Raw genomic sequence first — 27,460 nt, 5'->3', positions numbered from 1 at the left:
TGTTGAAGTTGTACTCCAATCAGCCACCATTAGATCATCTTGTTGATCTCTTCATAAAAACATTCATAACAACAATATCTCTTCATAAGAACATCAAAGTATACTTGAGGGGTCATGTGGATAGGTACTTCCTTTGTATGACCGTCTCACTTCAGTCATTTTACTTTAAGGATATGCAGTGAGTTTCTTCCCAATCATAGCTGTTGCCAGTTGTTTTCATTTCTTATGGTTCAAATGGCTCTGAGCACTATGGGACTTTACATCTGAGGTCATCAGTCCCCTAGAACTTAAAACTACAAAACCTAACTAACCTAAGGACATCACACACATCCATGCCAGAGGCAGGATTCGAACCTGCGACAGTAGCGGTCTCATGGTTCCAGACTGAAGAGCCTAGAACCACTCGGCCACTCCGGCTGGCTTCATTTCTTACCTAATCAGCTTCACCTTTTGTAACCAAGAATGGGGGACTTCTTTTCCGTTAACTAGAGATGACTGTACTGGTCCAGCAATTGTTCATGTCTCCAGTACATGTACTGAAAAAGTTATAAAAATATTTTGTACAGGCTCATCCCACAAGTCTGTGGAAATGTTTCATCTCAGACTATCTGACTTACTAAATGGTAAAATTAGGATGCTTTTGTGTTACGGAATTAAGCTCTTGATATAATGGTACTTCCCTAAAATTGAATGATGCTGCCTGTATTCTAGAAGATACTCATATTATATCCCTCTGTCTTCACTACTTAGTGAGCTGTTGATGAAGTGGCATGTAGCAAAAAATCATACTGTATAGGTTTCACTGATTTTGAGATCCATTATCATAAAGTCTTTATGTTAGAGACCTTGATCAGACTTCACTGTAAATTTCTCTCCCCCTACCATTACATCATTGACATAGTTTGGTTAATCATTAGGCGTTTGAGCCTTTGTTTTGACTGCTTTTAAAACTTCATCCATTATGATGACAGCAGTAATCTAAAGAAACTTCTTTTGGGTCTTCATAAAGCTCTTAATCTCATCATGTAATAGCTGTACTCTTGTTGTGATCTCAGGTGTAGGTGCCCACAGAAATTTATCCAAGGCAATGGGAAGGGGCAGCAAGTGTGTAAAATTGCAAGTTTTTATGTAAATGATATAGCAGTTGCTAATGCCATAATAATCTCACAGTGAGCAGCCACGTAATGCTACAATTGTTTAAATGAGAGGTTTAGTGGACCCATGGGAAATCACATGACAGTTCTGTAATGAATAAAACCTCTGTATTCCAGATTCCCAGGGGAATGGGGAGGCAAGCACTCCCTTCTTTTATGGACATCTGATCTCGGGCACTTTTTTATCTATCGAAGGTAACAGATTTAAACAATGTTAAGTCCGGGATGGAATAATGACAATATTATAAAAAGGGTATATTATTACTCACCATGTGGAGGAGATGTTGAGCTGCAAAGAGGCACAACAAAAGTACTGATTTACATTTCAGCTTTGAGCCGAAAGGTCTTATCAGGTTATCCCTCCCCCCCCCCCCCCCCACCCCCCCCCCCCCCCCCCCCCGCCATCCCAGCCTTCTTACCCACACCAGCTAATTCAGATCGCTTCTCCCATTAGGTGTTCTTACAGTCTGTAGCCCGGCCTCAGTGGCAAGAGACAGTGGTCTATTGCGTGTGTGGATGTGATTTCTAATTTAGAATACCTTCCGGCTAAACGCTAAAGTACAGCAGTTGTTTCATTGGGCCTTTCTGTGACTCAGTGTCTCCTCTGTATTATGAGTAGCAGTCCAGCCTTTTTGTGATATTAAAGGAAACAAATTCGTATGAAGAGGTGCAGAAATAAAAGGGTTTCGCAGTAGTACAGGTGTCTCATCAATAAATACTATTACATAGAAATGTAGCGGGAGATATGCACTTGAATATTACCATATTATTGTTTTGTCTGATTCAAGTTTTTTAATTGTATGGGAACTTAGAAGTTTTGGATGAGCCACATTTAGAGAGTTGGGAAAGCCAGTGGGAAGTGAAAAGAGAGAATAAAATGATCTATAAAAAATGATAACAAAATGAAAATGACACAGATTAGGGAGAGATAAAAGAAACTGAGCTGGCAAAGAAGTAGCAAGAAACCAGTTGAACATAATTACTGAGATCCTGAAGAACAGATGGGAGAAGAGAGAAAGAAGAAATACAAATGTATCTTAGAAGGTGTACAACTTTGTTTCTGCCGTTTGCCAATAGATGATGAAAATGGTAAGTAACCGTCAAAAGAAACAGATTGCAGATGTCAGGCAGTTAGCTTGGACCTCAGTCAAAATAACCTCATTCAAACATTAGTCGATTTGTGCCTCCATCATAAAGTTGTTCTCAATTGAAAATGTCAGTTTACGAGCCTAATTCTAATCATTTGCGGGAGGTGTTACTGTTTTGTTTCAATATGAAGGAAATAGTGGCCGAGTCTCATCAAATTCTCTAAAGTATGTATGGTAAAGACGCTATTAGTGAAAGAACATGTCATGAGTGGTTTCAATGCCTCAAGAACAGTAATTTTAACGTCGTAGACCATCATAGTGGTGGAAGAGAGAACATTTTCGAAAGTGCAGAATTGGAGACATTGCTGAATGAAGACTCGTGTCAAACTCAAGAAGAATTGGCATAATTAGTGGGAGTGTCACAGCAAGCCATTTCAAAACGTCTCGAGGCTATGGGCACGATTCAGAAAGAAGGAACTTGGGTCCGTGTGAGCTGAAACCAAGAGATGTTGAATGGCAAAAAATTATGAGGATATCCCAGCCATGTTTCCACATCAATGGCCAAATTGAATATTCACAGCTCCAAGATCATGCTCTGCATTTGGTGGGACCAACTTGGCATTGTGTTCTATGAGGTGTTAAAACCAAGTGAAACAATCACAGTGTTCTTTATCAAATGCAATTAAAGCGTTTGAGCCAGAGCATTAAAAGACAAATGGCCTCAATACAGCAAGAGGCACGATAAAGTGATTTTGCAGCATGACAGTGCTCGACCTCACATTGCAAAATAGGTCAAAAGGTACTCGGAAACATTAAAATGGGAAGTTCTACCCCACCTACCGTATTCTCCAGACATTGCTCACCTCCTCCCGTCAACCATGGACCTTGCCGTTGGTGGGGAGGCTTGCATGCCTCAACTATACAGATAGCAGTACCATAGGTGCAACCACAACGGAGGGGTATCTGTTGAGAGGCCAGAAAAACATGTGGTTCCTGAAGAGGGGCAGCAGCCTTTTCAGTAGTTGCGAGGGCAACAGTCTGGATGATTGACTGATGTGGCCTTGTAACATTAACCAAAACGGCCAGGCTGTTGTGGTACTGTGATTGGCTGAAAGCAAGGAGAAACTACAGCTATAATTTTTCCCGAGGGCATGCAGCTTTACTGTATGGTCAAATGATGATGGCATCCTCTTGGGTAAAATATTCTGGAGGTAAAATAGTCCCCCATTCGGATCTCCGGGCGGGGACTACTCAAGAGGACGTCATTACCAGGAGAAAGAAAACTGGCACTCTACGGATCAGAGTGTGGAATGTCAGATCCCGCAATCAGGCAGGTAGGTTAGAAAATTTAAAAAAGGAAATGGATAGGTTAAAGTTAGATATAGTGGGAATTAGTGAAGTTCGGTGGCAGGAAGAATAAGACTTTTGGTCAGGTGAATACAGGGTTATAAATACAAAATCAAATAGGGGTAAAGCAGGAGTAGGTTTAATAATGAATAAAAAAAATAGGAATGCAGGTAAGCTACTACAAACAGCATAGTGCACGTATTATAGTGGCCAAGATAGACACGAAGCCCATGACTACCACAGTAGCACACGTTTATGTGCCAACTAGTTCTGCAGATGACGAAGAAATTGAAGAAATGTGTGATGAGATAAAAGAAATTATTCAGGTATTGAAGGGAGACGAAAATTTAATAGTCATAGGTGACTGGAATTCAACAGTAGGAAAAGGGAGAGAAGGAAACATAGTAGGTGAATATGGATTGGGGCTAAGAAATGAAAGAGGAAGCCATCTGTTAGAATTTTGCACAGAGCATAACTTAATCATAGCTAACACTTGGTTCAAGAATCATAAAAGAAGGTTGTATACATGGAAGAATCCTGGAGATACTAAAAGGTATCAGATAGATTATATAATGGTAAGACAGAGATTTAGGAACCAGGTTTTAAATTGTAGGACATTTCCAGGGGGAAGATGTGGACTCTGACCACAATCTGCTGGTTATGAACTGTAGATTAAAACTGAAGAAACTGCAAAAAGATGGGAATTTAAGGAGATGGGACCTGGATAAACTGAAAGAACCAGAGACTGTACAGAGTTTCAGGGAAAGCATAAGGGAACAACTGACAGGAATGGGGGGAATAAATACAGTAGAAGAAGAATGGGTAGCTTTGAGGGATGAAATAGTGAAGATAGCAGAGGATCAAATAGGTAAAAAGACAAGGGCTAGTAGAAATCCTTGGGTAACAGAAGAAATATTGAATTTAATTGATGAAAGGAGAAAATATAAAAATGCAGTAAATGAAGCAGGCAAAAAGGAATACAAACGTCTCAACAATGAGATCGACAGGAAGTGCAAAATGGCTAAGCAGGCATGGTCAGAGGACAAATGTAAAGATGTGGAGGCTTATCTCACTAGGGGTAAGATAGATACAGCCTACAGGAAAATTAAAGAGACCTTTGGAGAAAAGAGAGCCACCCGTATGAATATCAAGAGCTCAGATGGAAACCCAGTTCTAAACAAAGAAGGGAAAGCAGAAAGGTGGAAGGAGTATATAGAGGGTCTATACAAGGGCGATGTACTTGAGGACAATATTATGGAAATGGAAGAGGATGTAGATGAAGATGAAATGGGAGATATGATATTACGTGAGGAGTTTGACAGAGCACTGAAAGACCTGAGTCAAAATAAGGCCCTGGGAGTAGACAACATCCCATTAGAACTACTAACCGCCTTGGGAGAGCCAGTCCTGACAAAACTCTACCATCTGGTGAGCAAGATGTATGAGACAGGCAAAATACCCTCAGACTTCAAGAAGAATATAATAATTCCAATCCCAAAGAAAGCAGGTGTTGTCCGATGTGAAAATTACTTAACTGTCAGTTTAATAAATCACAGCTGCAAAATACTAACGCGAATTCTTTACAGACGAATGCAAAAACTGGTAGAAGCCAACTGGGGGGAAGATCAGTTTGGATCCGTAGAAATTTTGGAACACGTGAGTCAATACTGATGCTACGACTTATCTTAGAAAATAGATTAAGGAAAGGCAAACTTACATTTCTGGCATTTGTAGACTTAGAAAAAGCTTTTGACAATGTTGACTGGAATACTCTCTTTCAAATTCTAAAGGTGGCTGGGGTAAAATACAAGGAGCGAAAGGCTATTTACAATTTGTACAGAAACCAGATGGCAGATATAAGAGTCGAAGGGCATGAAAGGGAAGCAATGGTTGGGAAGGGAGTGAGACAGGGTTGTAGCCTCTCCCCGATGTTATTCAATCTGTATATTGAGCAAGCAGTAAAGGAAACAAAAGAAAAATTTGGAGTAGGTATTAAAATCCATGGAGAAGAAATAAAAACTTTGAGGTTCGCTTATGACATTGTAATTCTGTCAGAGACAGCAAAGGACTTGGAAGAGCAGTTGAATGGAATGGACAGTGTCTTGAAAGGAGGATATAAGATGAACATCAACAAAAGCAAAACGAGGATAATGGAATGTAGTCGAATTAACTTGGGTGATGCTGAGGGAATTAGATTAGGAAATGAGACACTTGAAGTAGTTAAGGTGTTTTGATATTTGGGGAGCAAAATAACAGATGATGGTCGAAGTAGAGAGGGTATAAAATGTAGACTGGCAATGGCAAGGAAAGCGTTTATGAAGAAGAGAAATTTGTTAACATCGAGTATAGATTTAAGTGTCAGGAAGTCGTTTCTGAAAGTATGTGTATGGAGTGTAGCCATGTATGGAAGTGAAACATGGACAATAAATAGTTTGGACAAGAAGAGAATAGAAGCTTTCGAAATTGGTGCCACAGAGGAATGTTGAAGATTAGATGGGTAGATCACATAACTAATGAGGAGGTATTGAATAGAATTGGGGAGAAGAGAAGTTTGTGGCACAACTTGACTAGAAGAAGGGATCGGTTGGTAGGACATGTCCTGAGGCATCAAGGGATCACAAATTTAGCATTGGAGGGTAGCGTGGAGGGTAAAAATCGTAGAGGGAGACCAAGAGATGAACACACTAAGCAGATTCAGAAGGATGTAGGTTGCAGTAGGTACTGGGAGTTGAAGGAGCTTGCACAGGATAGATTAGCATGGAGAGCTGCATCAAACCAGTCTCAGGACTGGAGACCACAACAAAAACAACAACAATAATCACCTGCTTAGATCAGTGGCGCATGGCCTAGCTGACCAACACTTCCAATCTCATGAAGAATTCACAAATTTGATCGATTCATTGATCGCTCCAAAAGATGAACAATTTTTTCAATGCGGGATTCATACACTGCCCAAAGGATGGGAGAAAGTAGTGGCGAGTGATGGAAAATACTGTGAATGATACTTCTGTAACCAATTTGTTTCATTCAAGCCTCAAATGTTGAGGAAAAAATGGCGGAAGCAAAATTGTACACCTTGTAAAATGGAAAATCCAAGATGGGAATAATGATAATATTATGAGAATGATAGATTTCTACTTACTATATAGAGAAGCTGTTGAACTGCAGACAGTCGCAACAAAAAGACTGCTACACATTTGAGCTTTCAGAAAGGCTTTCTTCTAAAGTAGAAAATTCACAGAAGGCATTTTGGCTGAAAACTCAGATGTATAGCAGTCTTTTTGTTGCAACTGTCTGCAGCTCACTGTCTATTAATCTTCATTTATACCAGTGTGGGAGGGACGGGGTGGACATTTCTCATTTCATGGTACACACGTGGCAGTCAAAACCATAGCAGAGTATGTGATACTGAGTGGCAAGGGAAGCACTTCTTTTGTGGCTTGTAAGTTGGTATGTGGGGAATGGCAAATGATGGGGGAGACAAGGTCTAGCTGATCACTTTCTGGACAAGGTGGGAAGGGTAACAATTTTGGTCTGTGAAGGCCTATGAGAAACTCTTGGCACAATTGGAGAGGGACTGCTCATCACTACAGATGTGATGTCTGTGGTGGCTAGGCTGTATGGAAAGGACTTCATGGTGAGGAATGAGTTGCAGCTGTCATAGTGAAGGTATTGTTGGTGTTTGGTAGGTTTGACGAGTATGGTGGTACTGATGTAGCCATCCTTGAGGTGGAACTCGACATAGAGGAAGGTGGGTTGTTGGGCTGAGGAGAACTAACTGAAGCAAATGGGAAGAAAGTGTTGATGATGTGTCTCCAGTCTCATAAATTCTATACACTAATTTCAATAATTATTTGGGTGCCACTTCTATAAATGGTTTCAGAAATTTCACAGAAATGTTACCGATACCTTCTGCTTTGATATTGCAAGTCTACCAAAGCTCTTTCAGACTCTGGTTTTAAAAATGTATCCCTGTGTCCTCCAGATAGTTCCTATTTCAAATCATATGGATATTAACAGACAGTCATCATCATCATCATCATCATCATCACTGTCATCATAATAGATACCTCAGTTTAACTATTTCACCTATCCCTTTTCTCCTCTTCATTTGAGAGTGGATTTTCTTTTGTATCCTTAGTATTTGTTTCTTTGCTTTCAGTGCTTAGTTATTTTGACATTTCCATTTCCTGAATCTATCCTTTCTTTTCGATTTTCACATTTTTCTATCTGCCATTTTGCTTTAGCTTCATTGTGCATCAAACTGATTTAACTTCCCAGTGATATATGGTTATATTACTTTCTTTTCCTGAACATTATTTTTATTCCTTCTTTAGCTAATTAATGGAGGTCTTCCCGCTGCTACCTATCAGTTTGCAGTTACCTTCTTTGTTCCTATATTTCTCTGTCAAACTAATGTGACTGCTCTGGTTAGGAATACCCATTCTACTTCAACTGAACTGCTTATCGTCATATCCATTATTGCAGTATCTACATCCTTCGAGATATTTGCGCGTGCGTGCGCGCTCGCGCGCCCCCCCCCCCCCCCCCCCCCCCCCCCCCACACACACACACACGACTCTCTTAAACTTCAGGCTTCTCGTTGTCATCACTAAATTGTTATTCTGAGGCTATATCGGCTCATGGATATGCCTTGCAATGCATTATATGATTTTGGAATCTCAAGAGTCTCCGTATGATGTATCAAGCTAGTATCTTGCTGTGTGTTGGTATTTTCCAAGTATGCGTCCTCCCATTGAACCTTCTGTGTAGTGTCTCTGTTGAAATTTAGTGCAAAACTTGTCTCTTTCTCATCCACATTACTAGCTACCATTCCTACTTTCTCCTGTAACTCTGTGTTCAGTCACTTCCCCTACTACAGAACACAAAAATTCCCTATCATTATTGGACTTAAATCTCTCTTTTCATAAGAACGCAAGTTAAGTTTTCTTATACTGTGTATTCTCTGGCTCCAGTTACCTGGTTGTGATGTTGTCATGTGTACCTGAATGGTGTGTGTGTGTGTGTGTCCCTAACCTTTCTGTTCATAACAAGTCATACTAATGTTATATCATTGTCTGAGTCTGTTGATATTTCCTTACATTTGTCTGGCCAGATACCTCCTCCTTGTATTCATTTCGACTCATTAATCTCCACAACCCTAGTTTCAGTCTTTATGTGTCCCTTTCCAGATTTGTAGTTTCTACAGCAGATTCTCACTTCTGTCATTCCACACTTGGACCTGTAGAATGCTACTCTTTCATTGGTTTTCAATATTTTTCTCCTAGTCATTTCCTCATTGGCAGCAACTGTGCCCCCCTTCCCCCCTGATGATCAGGAAAAGGTGCCCTGGATCTCTTTTTCCACTATTTCCCTCTTTTGTCAAAGTTATTGGCAGATGATGTCTTCAGCTGCTATAGCTGACAATTTTTATTTAAAATCTTAGTAATGATGGGGATAGATTTTGAGACCCAGGGCATTACTACAAGCCTATGGTAAGTACTCCTAGCGACTAAGGAACCTAAAAAAATTATTCTGCAGAAATCGCTGAAAATGACATTATCAGTATGGTAATAGCTTATTAAATGTAACTGTGTGACAACATAAAGCTATGTTAATCATTCCGCTCTGAGAAGCAGGATATTAACTTCAGATCATGGTGAAATGACACTGAATAAATGTCACAAACAGAATTAAAAAAGTGAATTACATTGCAGAATACTGGTAGTTACAAAAGTCACACAAAATCAAAATTTGAGAAATTCATATAACAGCTCCACCATTACCACTATTCTCTCATAAACATTGTTAAAGTCTGATTAAAGTAAGAGTACTTTGAATTTCGTTGTAGTCACTTTATTTTAAATGTGTACTGTTCTTATGAAGTGGTTTCTCTCTTCATGCGTATAACAGAAATTAATTGCCTGGGGCATATTTGTGTTGTTATATTTTATCATTTAATATTCAAACATAATCCCTTGAACACAAGTTGTAGGATGAGGATGTATATTTTTTAATGGGTAACAGGCCTTGTGTTCAAATTAAGTTCTTAGTCACGTGAGTTACATAGTCTGCAACAGTGATGTGGTGCTTAACACACAATATGACTTTCATTAAGCACAGAACACATACATTCCAAAAAAGATTTGGCCAACATAACACTTCATCCCACATACAGCTTGTGAAATGAAATGATCATGACAAGAAAATCGACACACAAAAGAGCTCGTCTTGGGACTTAAGGCCAGTTGTTCATCCCATGGACAATTTGTGAAAGGGACAGGGAAATGGGGAGGGGGAGTTACAGTTGTACTAAAAGTACCCACCAATACACATCATAAGGTTGCTCACAAAATATAGATGTAGAAGCAGGAACAGTTTCACCGCAATATGTGGGAGTATGGGTGGTGATGTGGTACTGAAGAAAAAGTATTGAAAAGGTACATGTGGATGCCTGTGATCTAGCTCTAATAGAGAAATAAATGCCTTAAGGCAAAGAGCTCACTGAAAGTCCTGGTTTAATTGCACTTCTATGAGTTGAATTTCAGTGCTGATGCTTATTTATTGAAACAGCTTTTCATTTACCTTCGAAGATTGTGTAAACCTCTTTTTGACCTTCCCACTTGAGAAAACTTTTGATCATTACCAAGAATCAAGTCTGGGATTCCACATCAAAATCTAGTGCAATAACCATTAAACCATGATGATTGTCTTTGGATCAGAGCTGGTTACGTAATAAACTGGCAGATCAGGACTCATTTGTGAGGGCAATTAAGGAACTAATGCCTGATTGTATTGTCAGTTCTAAGCCTCAAGCTTACTTTATTTCCTCACCATTATTTAAGTGTTTGCCATATCTGTCTATGAGATTTAGAATCTACTATCAGTCCATTACCTAGTTGTTCGCTGCATGCTGCACCTTGACATCACTTCCAGAACTTTTTCTCCCACAAACTCACTGAGCTCCATAAAAACTTGAAAATCACTATGAGCGAAGTCCAAATTGTGTGTTGGGTAATCAAATATTTCTGATCAGAACTGATCCAGCAAAACTCTACGTATAGAAGCAGTGCAAGGGTGGGCATTGTCAGGAAGAATCACACTACTGCAATAAACAATCTTGGGCCTAATATTTCAGATTGCTCAGCATAGTTTTGTTAGGGCATTATAATATCTACAATGGTAAATTGATCATAGTACCTTCTAGCATAAAATTCACCCTTACAGCCCGAAAGCACTGTTGCTACAAATGTCAACATTCACATAGTGGGTTGGCTGATTTTTAGGTGAACAATGATTTCAGTTGGGCATGCCAGAGGTCGGGCACCAGTTGGCCATGTTCCAATACCAGTAACAGTTTAGTAAAGAAAAGCATTTCCGCCTGATAATACTGCATCTAAAATATGACTTATGTTGCTGTTCTCTCTGTTTTGTTCTGGTCACTGAGTTGTCTGGGAACCTGTGTTGGTCACAGAGCTGCCAGGGAATGCACCCACATTTTGATAAAAGCCAAGATTATGGGGCCAGTTTCACTAACCAAAGAACAAGAAATGATGAATATGAGTTTCTAACTCATTGAAGACTATTATCTGTGTTGCACAACTTTGTTCTTCACTTGGTTCATGATGATTGGCAGACACCTGGATCAAGTTTTGCTGTGCATATTTAGTCACCACTGTTGAATCTCACTTTTTTACATTCAGTATTGTATAATTTTACATTTCACTCGGTCAATGTTAAATTCCTCTATGTTTCAACCACTGGGCTTCGAAAAATATAATATCACCTCTGACTTTATACTTGACAGGAATTTGTATCATGTAGTTCATTAGAAGCAGTCTCTGAATAAACAGTAGCTACTTGTTTTGACTGACTTGCTAACAGTACTGGACGAGATACTGAAGATACCTTGGATAGAAGTCTCATATCAGTATGCACAGCAGGAGTGTGCAGTAGCTCATTACTGCCTCAATTAACCCCATACTTTTAGAATCCTATGAACATGAAGGAAAGCGAGAGATGGTAGTGTCAAATGTGCATAATCTAGAAATTATGGTGAAATTTTGACATCCCTCTGTATCTTGAATCATTTTTTAAATGGGGAAAAAAAGGCATTTTGATGTTATAATAGATAATCGTGTATAGAAAATGTTAATGAATAGAACAAATATCTCTCTCTCTCTCTCTCTCTCTCTCTCTCTCTCTCTCTCTCTCTCTCTCTGTCACACACACACACACACACACACACACACACACACACACACACACACACACACACACATTTCGAGCTTTCACAACCCAAGGTCGCTTCATCAGGAAAGAGGGAAGGAGAGGGAAAGATATGACCTTGCATCAGTCACTGAAAATGGACAGTGGACAGGAGGCGGCACTAAGATGTATTAGGGGAGCAGTTGACATTGTATATGTGAATTGGACGTGAAACATTAGTGCAGCTGTAAGTGGAATAAAAATTAGAAAAGTGAGGAGGAGAAGGGAAGAGATGGAAGGATGAATAGTAGTTTTCAGCAAGACTGACAAGATTTTTAACTGTGTCACAACTGAATCAGAATTGGTTCTTGCCACTGAACTGGAACCGATAAGGAAAATGCCATATGTTCCTGATTGTAGAGGAGCTACTGAAAGCATGAAATATGTGGCTGGCAGCATGTTTGGGAACTGTGTGGTCCCTTCTATAGCCATAAAGGACTGGAATACACTGCATGGTAAGAAATATGCTTCTCTACAGTTGCTTCCATATTTTACAACTCTTTTTGTAGTTTGGATTTAGTGTCAGCTCCTTAGGTCAGCGACGAATTGTGATTTTTATGTGAAGTATAGAGATCCAAACCAAGAAAGATGGTACAGTGGTAAGACACTGGATTTGCACTTGGGATAACCAGAGTTTAAATCCCTATCTGAGAATCCAGAAGTAGGTTTTCCATGTTTTCCCTAATTGCTTAAAGCAAATGCCAGATTATTATTATTATTATTATTAGGATATTTCTAATTCCTTTCCTCATTGTTGTTCATTGCTAACATGTACTCTATATCTAACAACCACGTTATCAACAGGATCTTAAATCCTATCCTTCTTTTCAGTTACGGAACTTTGTGCTTGGAAAGCTACCAAGAGTTAAATTTTAGATAAAAAAAAAAACAGATTTATGTTGCTCTCAAATAGTTAGTTACCACCAAGCTGAGTAAATGTAAGAGTCTGCCAGAGTTTTTGTGCCCTACAAATGCCAGAGAAAGCGAGAAAGTCAGACAGAGTCAGAATTACAGGATTTTGTTACAGGGAGGAAGATTTTATGTAGTAAAAATGCAAACTTGTCATACTGTCAAATTTAAAAACTTTAACTAGCATATGTAATAAATAATTTAAATACACCATTGATGGATGTTCATCATATTCCTGGTTGGGCTATGAATCATTTGGTCAAATTTTAATATAAGGAAAAAATAGATTGCCACTCTCCATAAAGATGACATGTTGAACTACAGATAGGCGCAACATTTTTGTTGTGCCTGTCTGCCACTTAACATGTAATATTTATGGTGAGTAGCATCTGGAAATTCTATTCTTTTGTCAAATCTTTGTTACAAAACTACTCCTGATTGAAATTACATGTTTTGTTTTTTTTCATTCGGTGAGCTGTTGCAAGATTAAGGTGGATTATTTTCTTATAGTTTATAAAACAACCATCAGACAAGAAGAAATACAAATAAATAACTCAAACCTAATATGTTGGTGGCATTTATATAAATTTTCAGTGCAGGTGAACAAGATCTTCATTTCATAAAGGTTCCATCCAGTTTCTGTTTAGAATGTTACTTCAAAGAGTATTAGATATCACTAACCCTTCTCAGTACTATTTCTGTCTTCTCACTTAGAGGGGAAAATCTAAATTTTGAAAATTTGGGTTAACAAAATCATCCATAGTTTGCTGATTGGTATCATTTTGGTTGAAAATAATTAACACACAGTTTTGCCTTTGGTGAACGGACTTCTACATTCTTTAGAATATTGTACCCTATCAATAGCTTCCTTGCAGAAACTTCACATACTAGGGTTGCTAATCTAAATTTACTGATACTTGTAACTGAAATATGCTAACCTTTTTGTCTTGGGCATTATAAAGGAATACACTTTTGGCAGCTATCAATGAGCAATATTTATTTTAATTTGTAATGTTCTGTGTATGAATAAATTTTATTTACATTGAAAGTTTAAAATATATATAGTTGTTTCGTGGAGGATGCATAGTGCAGCCACTGGAATTTGTTGTTACTGATTTAATTAAGAATGTGTGCGATAGATTACTTTCTATCCATCAAGCAAGGTCTGTATGACCCTTCTTTTAATTTGGTTCTCTCTTCTTACCATGACAACAAAAGGGGAAGTCTTCGGGACAGTAGGTTGTATGGGTGAGTAACAAAACTTTTTAAAATGAAGCATGAGAATCAGTGTATTTACACAAAATTTTGCATGAATATATCAGTAACAAAATCAATGAAAAATTGAAATAAGAACCATAATGCTGTCTTCGGGAAACACTGTCAAAATGTTTATCTTTTGAAGTTCTCAAATCAGTAAAAGTTGAGACATATCAAATAGAGGGCAGTTTTACTGATTGGCATTGGCTGAGCTTGAATCTGAATGCATATTTTTAAATTGTAGAGTAGTGTTCACACTACTGTAGCTTTTTATAATTTTCTTTTTTTACATAAGAATATCAATGCACCAAAATAAGTTTGCACGTGATTTTGATTTGGAATACAATGGTAGCTTGTGTTTGTGGTGGAACAGTTTTTGGAGTGAGCCTAGACTGGTACAGAAATTCGTAACACTTTGGCACTAAAGTAGTGGAACTTCATGTTGTCCTTAATGACACTGGAAGAAATAACAAAAATGAAAATTTCCAGTTACAGTGAATATTTTACAGTCATACTAGAAAATTAAATTTTACCAGTAATTTGTGTGTCTTTAGAGAAAAAAACACCTCATCCAAACTAGGTAGTATTAACTAGAATGTGATGATTAAACCACAGTTTCTTTTACTATTAAAATCACACATTTAATCACTAAGACTACATTCGACAAGTGTTTCCATGCACAGAAAACTGAGTTATTTAATAACAGATACCTCCAGCTAAAATGCTCCGAATGTGATTCTTGTTCTGTAACTTTTTAAAAACAAGCTGTTAATACCACCACAGCTACAGCATTGTAAAAACAAAGTGAATTGTGAAATTTAAAGTGCGAAAGAATTGTTAATGTGGTGAAGCACAGCTTCTCATATCTCGCTCCACCATTCTTTCTTTCTCTCCAATATGAATATGTGCAATAAATTATTCTCTAAATTTATGATCTCTGTTTTAGTATATTTCTGTAAAACCCTTGCTTTAAAGCAGGATTCCATTTTCTTGTGAAATCTGTATAAGGTGTCAATGAAAATTTTCACACAATACATGGCGCATATAGGACATCAGCAGATGTAGTGACTGCTGTATTGTAACAGTCTCCTAGCCAATTAATACTGCATAGCTTTGCTCTCCAGTTATTGCAAATTCATGGTATGCCATGTAATGCTTAAAGAACGCAGGCATTTAGATTGTCACAGGTGTGCTGCTTGTGGTGCCCCCTGAAGATCCAATCTACCTTTAATAATAATTCTTGGCAAATAGATTTTATTGGCAAATTGGGAACCTGCTTTAGGAGTTGCAAGGCCATGATTTCCTAGGCAAAGAGGTGGTCTGTCCTCATTTCAGTACAGGTACACACTTACCAGCTGGAAACTTAATAGCAGTGTTCTTCGATTTCAGGGACGATGGAAGTGTTAACGCCAGCCGAGAGACTTTTGTGAAAATCGATGAAGATGCTCCATCCAAGTCAAGCTTGCCTTTAAAAACAACTGCTGTTACTACTTACAATGCAGGAGGAGGATGCTGATCTGCTGTTGAGATGTTAGAACATTGTACTGAATGGCAAAGCAAATTGTTTGTACTGTGAATATATGCACACTACAAATTTAAAGATTAGAGTGCATGTACTTTTATAAGCCATTATAGGCACATAGTTCTTCACAAACTGGTATATCAAGCAATATGCTTTGTCACCTTTTATTGTAGTGTTAATAGTACTTGTAGTACTTCCACTTCCATTTTCTGTATTTTGAATGAGTGAGAGACAGAGAGAGAGAGAGAGAGAGAGAGAGAGAGAGAGAGAGAGAGAGAGAGAGAGAGATTTTGATAAATCAGTGTGTCTGGTCCTAAGGCACAAGGAAAAATATTTATTCTTAAATCTTGGTGAGAAATGGGAGCTATGGTCCTGACATTTGTCAGAGGTGTAAATTCAGATGGTGCCAGCAGATAAAGTTGGGTTTCAGCTTATGTGAGCTATTAATGAAATTTAATTGTGTCATATTTCTTTTTATACATAAAGAGTGGACTTTATTGCCTAGAAACTGCTTGTAGACTTTCTCGTTTCTTTCTTGCCACATTTTGACACCACAGGTAATAAGAATAAAGGCACCCACCATTTGCCAACAAATAGTTGCATAGCTTTACCCAGACCAGATATGCTGACTCTTTTCCAGGAGCATGCTAAACTGTGTGAATGCGATAGAGCAGCGCATGCCTCCGACAGAACGAGCAGCGTTAATGGTGGCAGAGGAAAAGCCACACCCTGACTCATGTAAGCACTGACCCCCCTATTCTGACTCTCTTCTCTGTTATAGTTGAATTTTGGTGTTAAGATTTTGAGATTTCATTTTATTTTAATTTTACACTTATAATTTTTTGGGTGCCAGCATATAGGCTCGATAATACTGTTACACTCACAAACACGCACATTCTACTCAGATTTTTTAAAAATAAAATCATTGTGTGTATTTACACACACATACACAATTTAAATATTAGTACAAAAACCAACATTTTAAAAGTGATACATGCACCTCAGCTGCTGTTGCTGCAGCTTCAGCACCCATCACAGCTCCGCATGATTTGGAACTGTTCATCCATTTATTTATTTTTACAAGCTGACTTTCTTCATTTTGTTCTTCTGGCACCATTACAGACATTTCTGATAACTGTTTTTATTGTGACTTGAGTTGTAGTTAATTTGAAATTAAAATTGTATCCTTTTTGTAAAAGGAGTTTGTTAATTCTGCAGATTGATTTGCATGAGAATTTATGTCTCATTAATATTGATATTGTTGTGCATGAAGTACATAAACTATGTTTGCTGCATTTAGTGGCTGCAAGAATTGAAATTCTGTTCCTGTATATGCACTGTAGTAAATGGACAAAATATATGATTTCATTTTGCAGTCAGTAGGACACTACTCCTTGAACACTTTATAATGTATAGACCATTTTGTCTTGCATGTTAGCTTCTTTGTGAGCTTATCATATATATTATGTAATTTTATTAAAATAATTTTATAATTCAATTTCTATTTCATTGTACTTTGTGTAATCTCTTGTTTATACTGCGAAAAAAAGTGTCTGAAAATAAATATCAATACCACAATATTTGTAATACTGAAGACTTGAGCTTTTTGTTAATTCTGTATGCATGGTCCAAAAATACATATCAGTATTCGTATGGCAGTTTTTGTCAGTTCATTTGAAATAATAAAATAAAGAAATATGCCTAAAATGGTTGAATATAGAACCTGGGTTAGGGGCCTCATTAAAGGGTCATTAGTAACAGAAGCAGGAAAATTAATGTGTTTAAACATGGCTCAATAAAACTTGGTTCAATAAGTAATTTCAAAAAAGGTTACAAATAAATAAAATTTGTTATAAGAGTTTTGTAAAATTCAGTGTGTCGAATTATGTATCTTCAGGTATATCTGTAAGACACAGTGCCAGTAGCTTTGCTGTATAACTGGATTTTCTTTACTGCATGTATCTTAAACGCACACATTGTTCTCTTCAATAGCAAATAGACTGTGCCTATTCAGTAGCAGCTAAACAAAAGAAAGAAAGAAATGTGGAAATTTTTGTTTAGGTCTCTCCCTCTCCTTTTCTATTGTAAATAGCTGTTATTGATGTGCTACATTTTTGTTAGGTGACTCCTAGTGAATGACACCTGAATTTTCAAGGCAGTATCAAAGAGAAATCTCCGCATTTTGAGGGCATGAGTGTTCCTTTGTGTTTGGAAATTATCTTAATTGTAAACGCATGTTTTTAAGCCATCATCATCATTCATTATCGCTTGTGAAATACATGCTCAGAATTTCGATTTCTGTAACCCTCACAAACATCAAAATCTTCACATAATACACTTATTTCACATAAGAGATTTTATAAACAACAATTACTATTTCATATCCAGCGCCGAGCCCGTTTGAAAGAAGAACATTTTCGAGTAAATACAATCCGAGGAGGCATTCTGCATATGCTACAGTACCAGGTATGGGACCTTATAGTACGGCGCACTGATGCACGCTATCAGCACGGCCTCAGATTCACTATAAAAAGTCATAAGTTTGACTTCGTGAAGCAATTATTCTACTCACATCTATTCTGCACTCTAAAAATGAGCACTGCTGTAATATCACAGTGAAATTTGAAATGATCTCAATGAGTGCCATAACTTTACTTGTACATTCCCATATTAATGAAATTGAAAAATAAAAAAAGAAGAATCCTGGTAAGGACTGAACAAATATAAGCAAATGATTCATGGTGAAACAGACTTTTCTTTTAAAGATAAGGGAATCTGGATTTGACTGTCCAATCACATCTCATGCTGTGGTCAGTGCCACAACTTACCCTATGCACAGATCCATCCTCCATTTTGTCATGTTTGTGCATGTTACTATGGAATGTGCAATGCCTGTAAGTGTAGCTGCTTGCCATGTGATAAACCTTCTTTTAAATAACTAACTGTCAGGCTTGGTGATATCCTCAGCTGGCTGTAAATATGTTACTGAAAGTTTTTGAACCAAGTATATTTTTAGAATTGGGAACTACTACTGTATCACTGTAGCTGCAATATCAAAACCTCAGAACAGCCATGTTACCAACAGCAAACTATTACAGGATTTGTTCTTGATATGGTGAAAAACTTGTATGTGTGAAGAGGAAGACAATAGTATTTGTTATTTTAAATTACACTTTGTCTGGGTCAAAAACTTAAATATGGGCCTGATATTGGGGACAGCAATACTACAAGACAAAAGATTTGAAAATATTAAAAAGTTCTTTAATTATATGTGACATATGAACATCTACTCAAAAACTGCTGGAACCGGAACAGTTGGAGCAGAGCTGGTGGGCACATGCTTTATAAAAACCATAGTGGAAACTATATAATTACACAGAAAGAGGGAAGCATATATGTAGCATCAAGCAAATTTAGAATGAACAGATGCTGGAGGGAAAGAAAAGTTGCTCCCCTCTCAGATCAATTGTGAAATTAGGAGAGGAACAATTGTTTCTCTTGAGTCAGAATTTGAAGTCGCTTCCCCTTTCCATCAGCATCTCTTAAAATAACATATCATTTTGTTTTTTTACTATAGTATGTCTTATTTTTCTCTACATCCAGATGAACAAATTTAAAAAATGCGCAATACTAAAGAAGAAGCTGTGTTTCTTGAGTAATACCAGTATTACCATGTCAGCCCTGCTCCAACAATCCCTTTCTCAGTTTCACATTGGCAGGTACTAATTTTTTTTCATATCTGATTCTTTTATAACTGATTTTTTATTTATATTTCATATGTGAAAGTTATTACCTACATGTTACAGTCTAATAGTCTCTGAATAGTCTCCTCTAGAAGGCCATTGTTAGTTATCTATCTTAAAATTATGCTTCTTTGGGTCTGTCGTTTGGGCTGCCTACAGTGATTTTCTTTATGCACACTTGGGGTCATTAAAACAGCAACACTATGAAGACAGCATACAACAAATGTTAAGTTGGTATGAAATGTCCAAAATGCTTGGTTATGCAAATTATCATCATTTCAGCACAAATGTACAAAGAAGACAGGAGTAATGACAACAGTATTCTGTGTATAACGAAAGACTAAGCAGTGTGTTTTAATTCTGAAATCATATTTTAATGTTGGTTAGTTTTGAGATCATCATGCTGAAAGGGAAACATGTAGCAGCGTGTGCCGGAATATAACAATGACAGGATTGTGACCTTTTGAGACTGTGGTTTATCATCCCGCAGTCTTGCTGCTCCCACTGGTTAGGATCCCTTGACTATCATGTGAATATGGCACAGATGAGTTAAGAGGGGTGGTACTCAATGCCAAACAGTATCTCAGTGACATCACACAAAATCATTTGAGAGGACTCTCATATGCTTCACTCAACTTTGCAGGATTGTACACTAACATCACATGAACTGAGTTAGGAAATGTGCTTCTATTCAGACATAAAAGTATCCACATGTACAGTGCAATGACATCCGCAGCACCAAGGACTGTCGATACAGTACTGTATATGAGTGGCACCATGTCATCTATTCAGCTGAGTCGTGGCCCTGTGTACTGCACTGCACTGCACTGCACGGAAATTGATGTATCTATGTTTGGAAGCTCTGAGGCACATGAATGTTGCTGTACACAGTACCTTATGTGACGATTTAGGGTGACACTGAGTGAACAACATGATCACTTTTGGTTCAATGTTGAGAACAGTGGCTGTGCCCTGTCACCAAGGTCTCTGTGATGAGATAACTCAACACCATCTGTTGCCCATGCTGTCCTGACCTATCTCCTGAACAGCACATGCTCCATATTTTACCCACTAAAAATAACGGGCCATGAGTTGCTAAGAGGTATGTACATCCCCACTAACCAGCTACTGTGATCCATTAACTATCACATACAGTTGAATCAGCATCAAATGACATATCCTGGTGTGTCATCTAAGCTCAGTTTGACTTGACAACTGCGTTAGGGCCTGTGTTGCTGCCAGCCATCTAAAAGTTTAATAATATATTCTTTCTACTGTACCATATATGGCCAAAGTAAAATTTGTTATTTGCTATCCATTGTGATCTTGTAATTTTAATGGCCAGCAGTGTGTAAATGATAAAGGCAATGCCATAAATATAAATCACAATCATTAGTATTATTACTATTACTATTGTAACAGCAAATAAATATCTAGTTTCACAAGTGAAGTTAATCAGAAATGAGAGCTGCAGATTGCTTGATATAGGTGTCACTTATCTGGAACATCAGACATGCTACGTTTGTGAGGATCATTGAGTAATGTGACTATAGATGACATATTTCATTTTTTAAATTAATGTGATGCTTCTTAAAAGTCAGTATTTGAAGGGTACAATCAGCAACAAATTTGGCTTTGTAACAAAAAAACTGTATAGATAAAACTGTGATGAGTAAGTTTATGATAGTCTCCACCTTGTTTCCCAACTTCCTCGTATGTTTAATCCTGCAGCCCCTCCCTCTGCACTGATTTCCATAAACTAGAGAGAAGACACAGAAACAGCAATAACTCACAAAAACAGTGTACCTGAAAAATGGGTTACCGACACAGTGCTTTTCAATAGTTAGAATATGCAAATAAACAGTTCAGTTTCCATTTACATCATGTCACATAGCAACTGCAGGCTGAAGGCTGCAAGAAAAAAAAGTTTGTGCTTTGAGCTGAGCTAACCAACATTGTCAAATTCTATTTTGCCATTAGCTATTAGTTGTACTTAAGAGGGGGCTGATGACAAATTGGAGACAGTTAGTAATGTTACAACCCATAATTATTCCAAATTTAATTAATGGTAGAGATTTCTATAGATAATTGTCTTAATTTTATAGAAACTTTTTCTTTTGTTTGCATCATTGAAAAAAGTGTTTAACAGATGACTGTCAAAATCTGACAAACAAAATTTGTTACTGTATATATAAAAATAAATAATTTGCTGCCATGTGTTTCTTACACACAATTCTGTTTGGAAACATGTAAAATGCTTTTACCAAGTCTTAAAAATTACAGTTCACTGAGTGGAAATGCTATTTATTGTGCAAAACACTACATGCTTGTTGTATACTGAGAAACATTGAATCACTTGCAACATGCAGGAGTCTCCATGTAGTCTAAGTGGGAGCATATTAATACTTATAATTGAATACTTTTTGAATGGGCTTATTTTATATTATTTATGCTAATATAATATTAGTTAAACAAAATGTAAGTATCACATATTTCTTTACACCTTTCAGGAATTCATGTAACATCTTAATTCTAGGCACTACAGTCTGGAACCGCACGACCTCTATGGTCACAGGTTCGAATCCTGCCTCTGGCATGGATGTGTGTGATGTCCTTAGGTTAGTTAGGTTTAAGTAGTTCTAAGTTCTAGGGGACTGATGACCTTAGAAGTTAAGTCCCATGGTGCTCAGAGCCATTTGAGCCATATAACTTCTTAAAACTGAATTAATTAGGTTTCATTTTTAGTGTAATTTAACAAGTATAACTTACTAATTTTTATGCAACAATGACACTTCCAAATTTACATGTTAGATAAAACCACACAAATTTCTATAATTTGAAAATGTTTCTCTTTAAATAAGTAGACATTATTGTTCCATCGCAACATTACTTAGGAGGTCAAAATTTTTAGAACACTCATTACTGAAATTTTAATTACCAAGTTACACAGTGAAATTAAAATTCTTTATGAAAAAATACAGTGAAACAAGTAAAAATGTAAAACTTATTAAGTCTCACTTTCATCTTAGTTTTGACAAGAATAATCACTATGAGTACCGATGATAATAACCTGGTAAATATAGCCTGTGAAGAAATTTTGATATTTCCTAGAGAGTTATGATCTGAAAGTAAATAGCACAAAGGATTTATTTACTCTAGGAGTGATACCAAAGCAAATGGAGATAACTCTACTTTGTTTCAAGATCAGGGTGATGGCGAGGTGATAAATTATTCACGTTTCATTCATCACAGACTACTGCAAGTATTTCTGACCATTGGTGTGGTATCCAATAGGCAACAATATTTGGTGATAATCAGTATTTATTATATGCATTTGAAGGAATATTGCTGTGATCCTGTATGCTATTGTTACTCACCAGTATGGAGATATAAAGTACTGTATGTGAAAGGATTATAGAAATAGATGTATGAGGTCAGTAGCCACAGGAGAACTGGTCGCTGTTCATTATAGATGAAGTGCTTGCATAGGGGCTTGCCGTTATGTACACTTTTCTCATTGGTGGAACATTCTTTACATTCATAGCTTTCACCAAAGTAAAAACAGATGCTTTGATTTAATGAGTAGCTGAAAACTGGTATTTATTGTCTAGACTGTCATAATGGGATGCATTTAGATAAGGCAGTGCCTGGGTGGACCAATGGACTTACATTTCTTTATGTATATAGACTGAAGCAGCGAGTGAAAATTTGTACCAAGGCCAGGAACCAAAGGATTTCACTTGCCGCTTCAGTTTATATACATCAAATCGTATCTGTATGAAACCAGTAAAGTCTCAGAAATTGTAATTTCATTTACATTTCCTTTTCAATTTGTTACTGTGCAGATCTAGAGATGGTTTTTTACATTAACCAGTCAGGTGCACAGTGGCAAAGCCAATGTCAATCTTATTAAAGTCCTCCTGGGTGTACCACCATATCATCTTTTAAAATACTAAAATAAAATGTTTTGGCCGAATAGCAGCAGCCTTCCGCAGGGCAAATACTGATTACCGTAGGAATGGTTGCTTCAGATGTTGCTTCTCTAATGGTGTCACTAGGCCAGTGCTGAACAATTTATTGTATTTTATTTGCTCTAAAACAACATTGGCGGGTGTTACAAGAGAAGGGGTTACATGTGACCATCTATATCTGGGTTTCACTGCTTGCTCGTGGTTGGTAACACACCATGAATCATGAAAAGCTTCTGGGAGTCATGTTTTCCTCCTATTAGTAGCAGAAAGACAATGCCAGTTATGTGTGTGCTGTTTGTTCAGTCAGTCGTGACAGTATCCTGTGAGCCAGCCACCCTACGATCATATGTGCCCGTTTATACTGGGGGAGATGGCAGTCAGGATCCTGGGAGCCTGTACCTGTATTTCCTGTTGATGATGTCAGGCTGCTTCAAGATTTCAGTTACCCCTGTTATTTTCTATGTGTGTCTCCAAAGCTGCATCATCGGTATTTGAGCTTCTAAATTCTTGATAGTCTGCTCATGATGCCAATGTTTGTCTGAAAATGCCAATCTGTTGTGCTGCCCCAATTGAACATGCCACACTTGCTCTAATACTTGGGTACTAGCAAGACTTCCTGTTTCCTAATGTAGGCAACAATGCACTAACACAGTATGTTATATACTACTGAGGCTTTAAGAATTTTTCTGCAACCTTAGAGGACTCTACCAAATCCTGGATCTTGGATCCACTCCAGAATACTGACTTGTTGACTCATCAGTGAATTGCCTTAAATTACCCTAACACTGACACCCTTGATGTAAGGTAAGCTCACCACCAGGAGCTTGTATATGATTTCAATTTCTGTACCCTAATTCCTACTGTACCTAGCAGTTCTTCTTATTGTTTTATCATCATATTTATTGGCTCAGAAGGTGTTATGCAGCTCAACGAGTTCTTATTTTACATTGTTTTTATCGCTGTTGCACCTGGCTTCAGTGGTTATCATGTATAAGATAGAATACTTCTAAACTGGGTGGTGGTGGTGGTGGTGGTGGTGGTGGTGGTGGTGGTGGTGATTCATGGCTGATGTCAGTCACATTCAAATCCTTCTGAGTGTATTGCCACATACCTTGTAAAATACTTCAAATACTAAAATAATCAACATTTCAGCTGAGTTGTTACGGCCTTCTTCAGAGCAAAGAGTAATTAGCTGGGGATTGTGTGCCTCAATATATCAATTTTCTAAATATCTCTAGAGCACTGATGCCACATTTTTATATTTTATTGTCCTTTGAATAACATTAGCATGTGTTAGGCAATGTGAGCCTTAGTCCAAGACTCCAGAATAGATCATGACAAAGCCAGGGAACTCATCAAGAAAATCCAGGGTACACCAAGGACTTATAGACACTTAAGATCCAGTCCCCATCAGGTCTGCCATTAATGGCATTGATTCACATACTCACAATGTGGCAAAGTATGTGACTAGAAAACTGCTTCCCCTTAAGGAACAATGGAAAACCCAGGATGGATTCGCTTTGTTGTGCCTGTCTGCAACTCAACATCTTCAGTATACACTGAGTAGCAGCTTTCCTTGTGGGACACACAAAATTGTGTGTGAAGGATTCAAGTTGTTTTGTTCACTTGTACAGTAGCAACACATACAGCAAACTGATTTTTTGTACGCTTACACAAAGCCTTTCTTCATCGGCATTTCAATACGTATGAGCATCACTCAGGATTGAGTACTGGTTGATATTTGTGATCTGATGCAGTTATATTTATCATCAACCTATTTCATCTGGAGTTGTAAATATTATGAATGACAGACAGTGTGCTAATAGGATTCGCATTCTCTCTTATATCAGCTGACATTTTTAGGTGATCATTTGAGTAAACTGCCTTAAGCTCCATGCAGTTTTGTGCACATGGAGAACAGAGCTGCAGGAGTTCCACCAGTATATTAACAGCTTGCATAAGATCATCCAGTTCATACCAGAACAAGAAAGCAACAGTATGCCTCTGTTCCTGGTCTTGGAGGTCTAGAATACAAGGTCTACAGAACCTACCCACACCTACTGGTCCATAAATGTTGAATCACATCATTGTCCAATTCAGAAGCATTTCCATCCTGCACTTGGTGACCACTTAAGCCCAATGCATTAGTGATAAAAACATTATCAAATAAGAATTGAAAAAACTTTATGCCAAAATAAAAATCAGCTATCACATGCACAAAAATTTTATTAATTTCATTTTAGAACTGCTTAAATCAGAGGCAGACCGACATCAAATATGGATTGAATGACAGAGATGTCCTTCATTAAAGAAACCATGGACTAAAATTTAAAATCTAATAGCTAATAGCCACAGTTCTCAGAAAGTAAACCGACTCTGTGACATATTAAAAGTTCCTTACCAGGGGCAAATTATTTAGTTTCACCTGAGTGCTTTGGTAGTTAGGTTTTTGAATATCTGCAAATTACTAGACCCAGTTTGTGCGTTTTTGTCAGGGTCTACAGTAGAGTTGCGCAGCACTTGCCGATGTTCTGTTTATCTGCGTAATTTAGTTTTCCACAGTCTTTAGTATGGACAGTGACTGTGATTGTTGTGCGTGGATGTGAGCCGAGTTGGTGAGACTTCGCACTCAGCTTCAGGCTGTGATGTCTTAAGTTACACAGATTGAGGCTGCAATGTTGTGGGCCGGCCGTGGAGATCCAACGGACGTCCAGTGCGTCAGAGTCCTCCAATCGGTCTTCACCGGTAGCCAGCTCAGTTATTGCTCGCACTGAGGTTGAACCCTCACCTGTGGTCGAGTGGGGGGTCACCCCGGGGTGAAGCAGGTGGCGAAAGACTTCCCAGGTGGCCGCACGTAAGGCCTCCCCAGTTTGTCTGACAAACAGGTTCCAGGTGCTGTCTGTGGCTGACACTGTCGCTGAGCCAGATGCTGTCACATGCCCTGTTTCAGAGGAAACCACTCAACCTGCAAGACCTAGGCAATAGCAGAGGGTGGGATTATTGGAAGTTGGGAGCTCCAATGATAGGCGCGTTATGGGGCCCCTTAGGGACTTGGCTGACAAGAAGGGTAAAAAAACCTATGTGCATGCGATGTGCACACCAGGTGGAATCATTTTAGATGTGGAAAGGGTCCTTCCGGATGCCATGAAGAGCACAGGGTGCAGCCAACTGCAGGTGGTTGCTCATGTCGATACCAATGATGTGTGTCACTTTGGAACAGAAGAGATTCTCTCTGGTTTCGAGCGGCTAACAGAAGTGGTAAAGGCTACTAATCTTGCTTGCAAGATGAAAGCAGAGCTGACCATTTGCAGCATAGTGGACAGGACCGATTGCGGACCTCTGGTACCGAGCCCAGTGGAGGGTCTGAATCAGAGGCTCAGACGGTTCTGCGACTATGTAGGTTGCAGATTCCTCGACTTGCACCAAAGGGTGGTTGGGTTTCGGGTTCTGCTGAATAGATCAGGTGTCCGCTATACGCAGAAGGCGCCTACATGGGTAGCAGGGGCTGTGTGGCATGGACTTGGTGGTTTTTTAGGTTAGAGGGTCTCAGGAAAACACAAGAAGGGCTTCAGTCACAAAGGGGGTAGGCTGAACACAGGAAGAACGTAGATAGAGGAACCATTGGTATAACAGTTGTAAATTGTCGTAGCTGTGTTGGAAAAGTACCAGAGCTCCAAGTGCTAATAGAAAGCACTGATGCTCGAATTGTTACAGGCACTGAAAGCTGGCTTAAGCCAGACATAAGCTCAACCGAAATTTTTGCAAAGAACCTAACGGTGTTCCAAAAGGATAGGCTAAACACAGTTGGCGGTGGCATGTTTCTTGCTGTCAGAAGTAGTTTAACTTGTTGCAAAATTGAAGTAGATACTTACTGTGAGTTAGTATGGGCAGAGATCATTGTTGACAACCAGAATAAAATAATAATTGGATCCTTTTACCGAACTCCCAATTCAGATTGTACAGTTGCTGAAAGGTTCAAAGAAAACTTGAGTTTAATTTCAAATACGTACCCTACTCATACGATAATAGTTGGTAGTGTCTTTAATATACCCTCTATATGTTGGCAGAAACACATGTTTAATTCCGGAGGTATGCATAAAATACCATCCAAAATTGTGCTAAACGCTTTATCTGAAAATTCATGAGCCCACGCGAATAGTAAACGGTTGTGAAAACACACTCGAAATCTTAGCAACAAATA

At 38.1% G+C, this 27,460-nt stretch overlaps 1 protein-coding gene across 17 annotated transcripts in view; it reads left to right on the top strand.

Moving 5' to 3' along the window:
• LOC126268161 (glucose transporter type 1) overlaps positions 1-27,460 on the top strand; it is a 1,240,707-nt gene that overhangs the window by 1,151,296 nt on the left and 61,951 nt on the right. For 9 of the 17 annotated variants that reach the window (XM_049973724.1, XM_049973723.1, XM_049973726.1 and 6 more), the window contains 3 exons: positions 13,985-14,014; positions 16,186-16,283; positions 17,934-18,011. In XM_049973724.1, coding sequence (XP_049829681.1) covers positions 13,985-14,014; positions 16,186-16,283; positions 17,934-18,011 — 206 coding nt within the window. Of the gene's footprint in view, positions 1-13,984; positions 14,015-15,412; positions 17,204-17,933; positions 18,012-27,460 lie in introns of those variants that run through there. The other 8 variants (XM_049973728.1, XM_049973729.1, XM_049973736.1 and 5 more) reach the window with 5 other exon arrangements.

Source organism: Schistocerca gregaria, chromosome 4 (genome assembly GCF_023897955.1).
Source record: "Schistocerca gregaria isolate iqSchGreg1 chromosome 4, iqSchGreg1.2, whole genome shotgun sequence".
NCBI lineage: Eukaryota > Metazoa > Arthropoda > Insecta > Orthoptera > Acrididae > Schistocerca > Schistocerca gregaria.
This window is presented reverse-complemented; position numbering and strand designations above follow the sequence as displayed.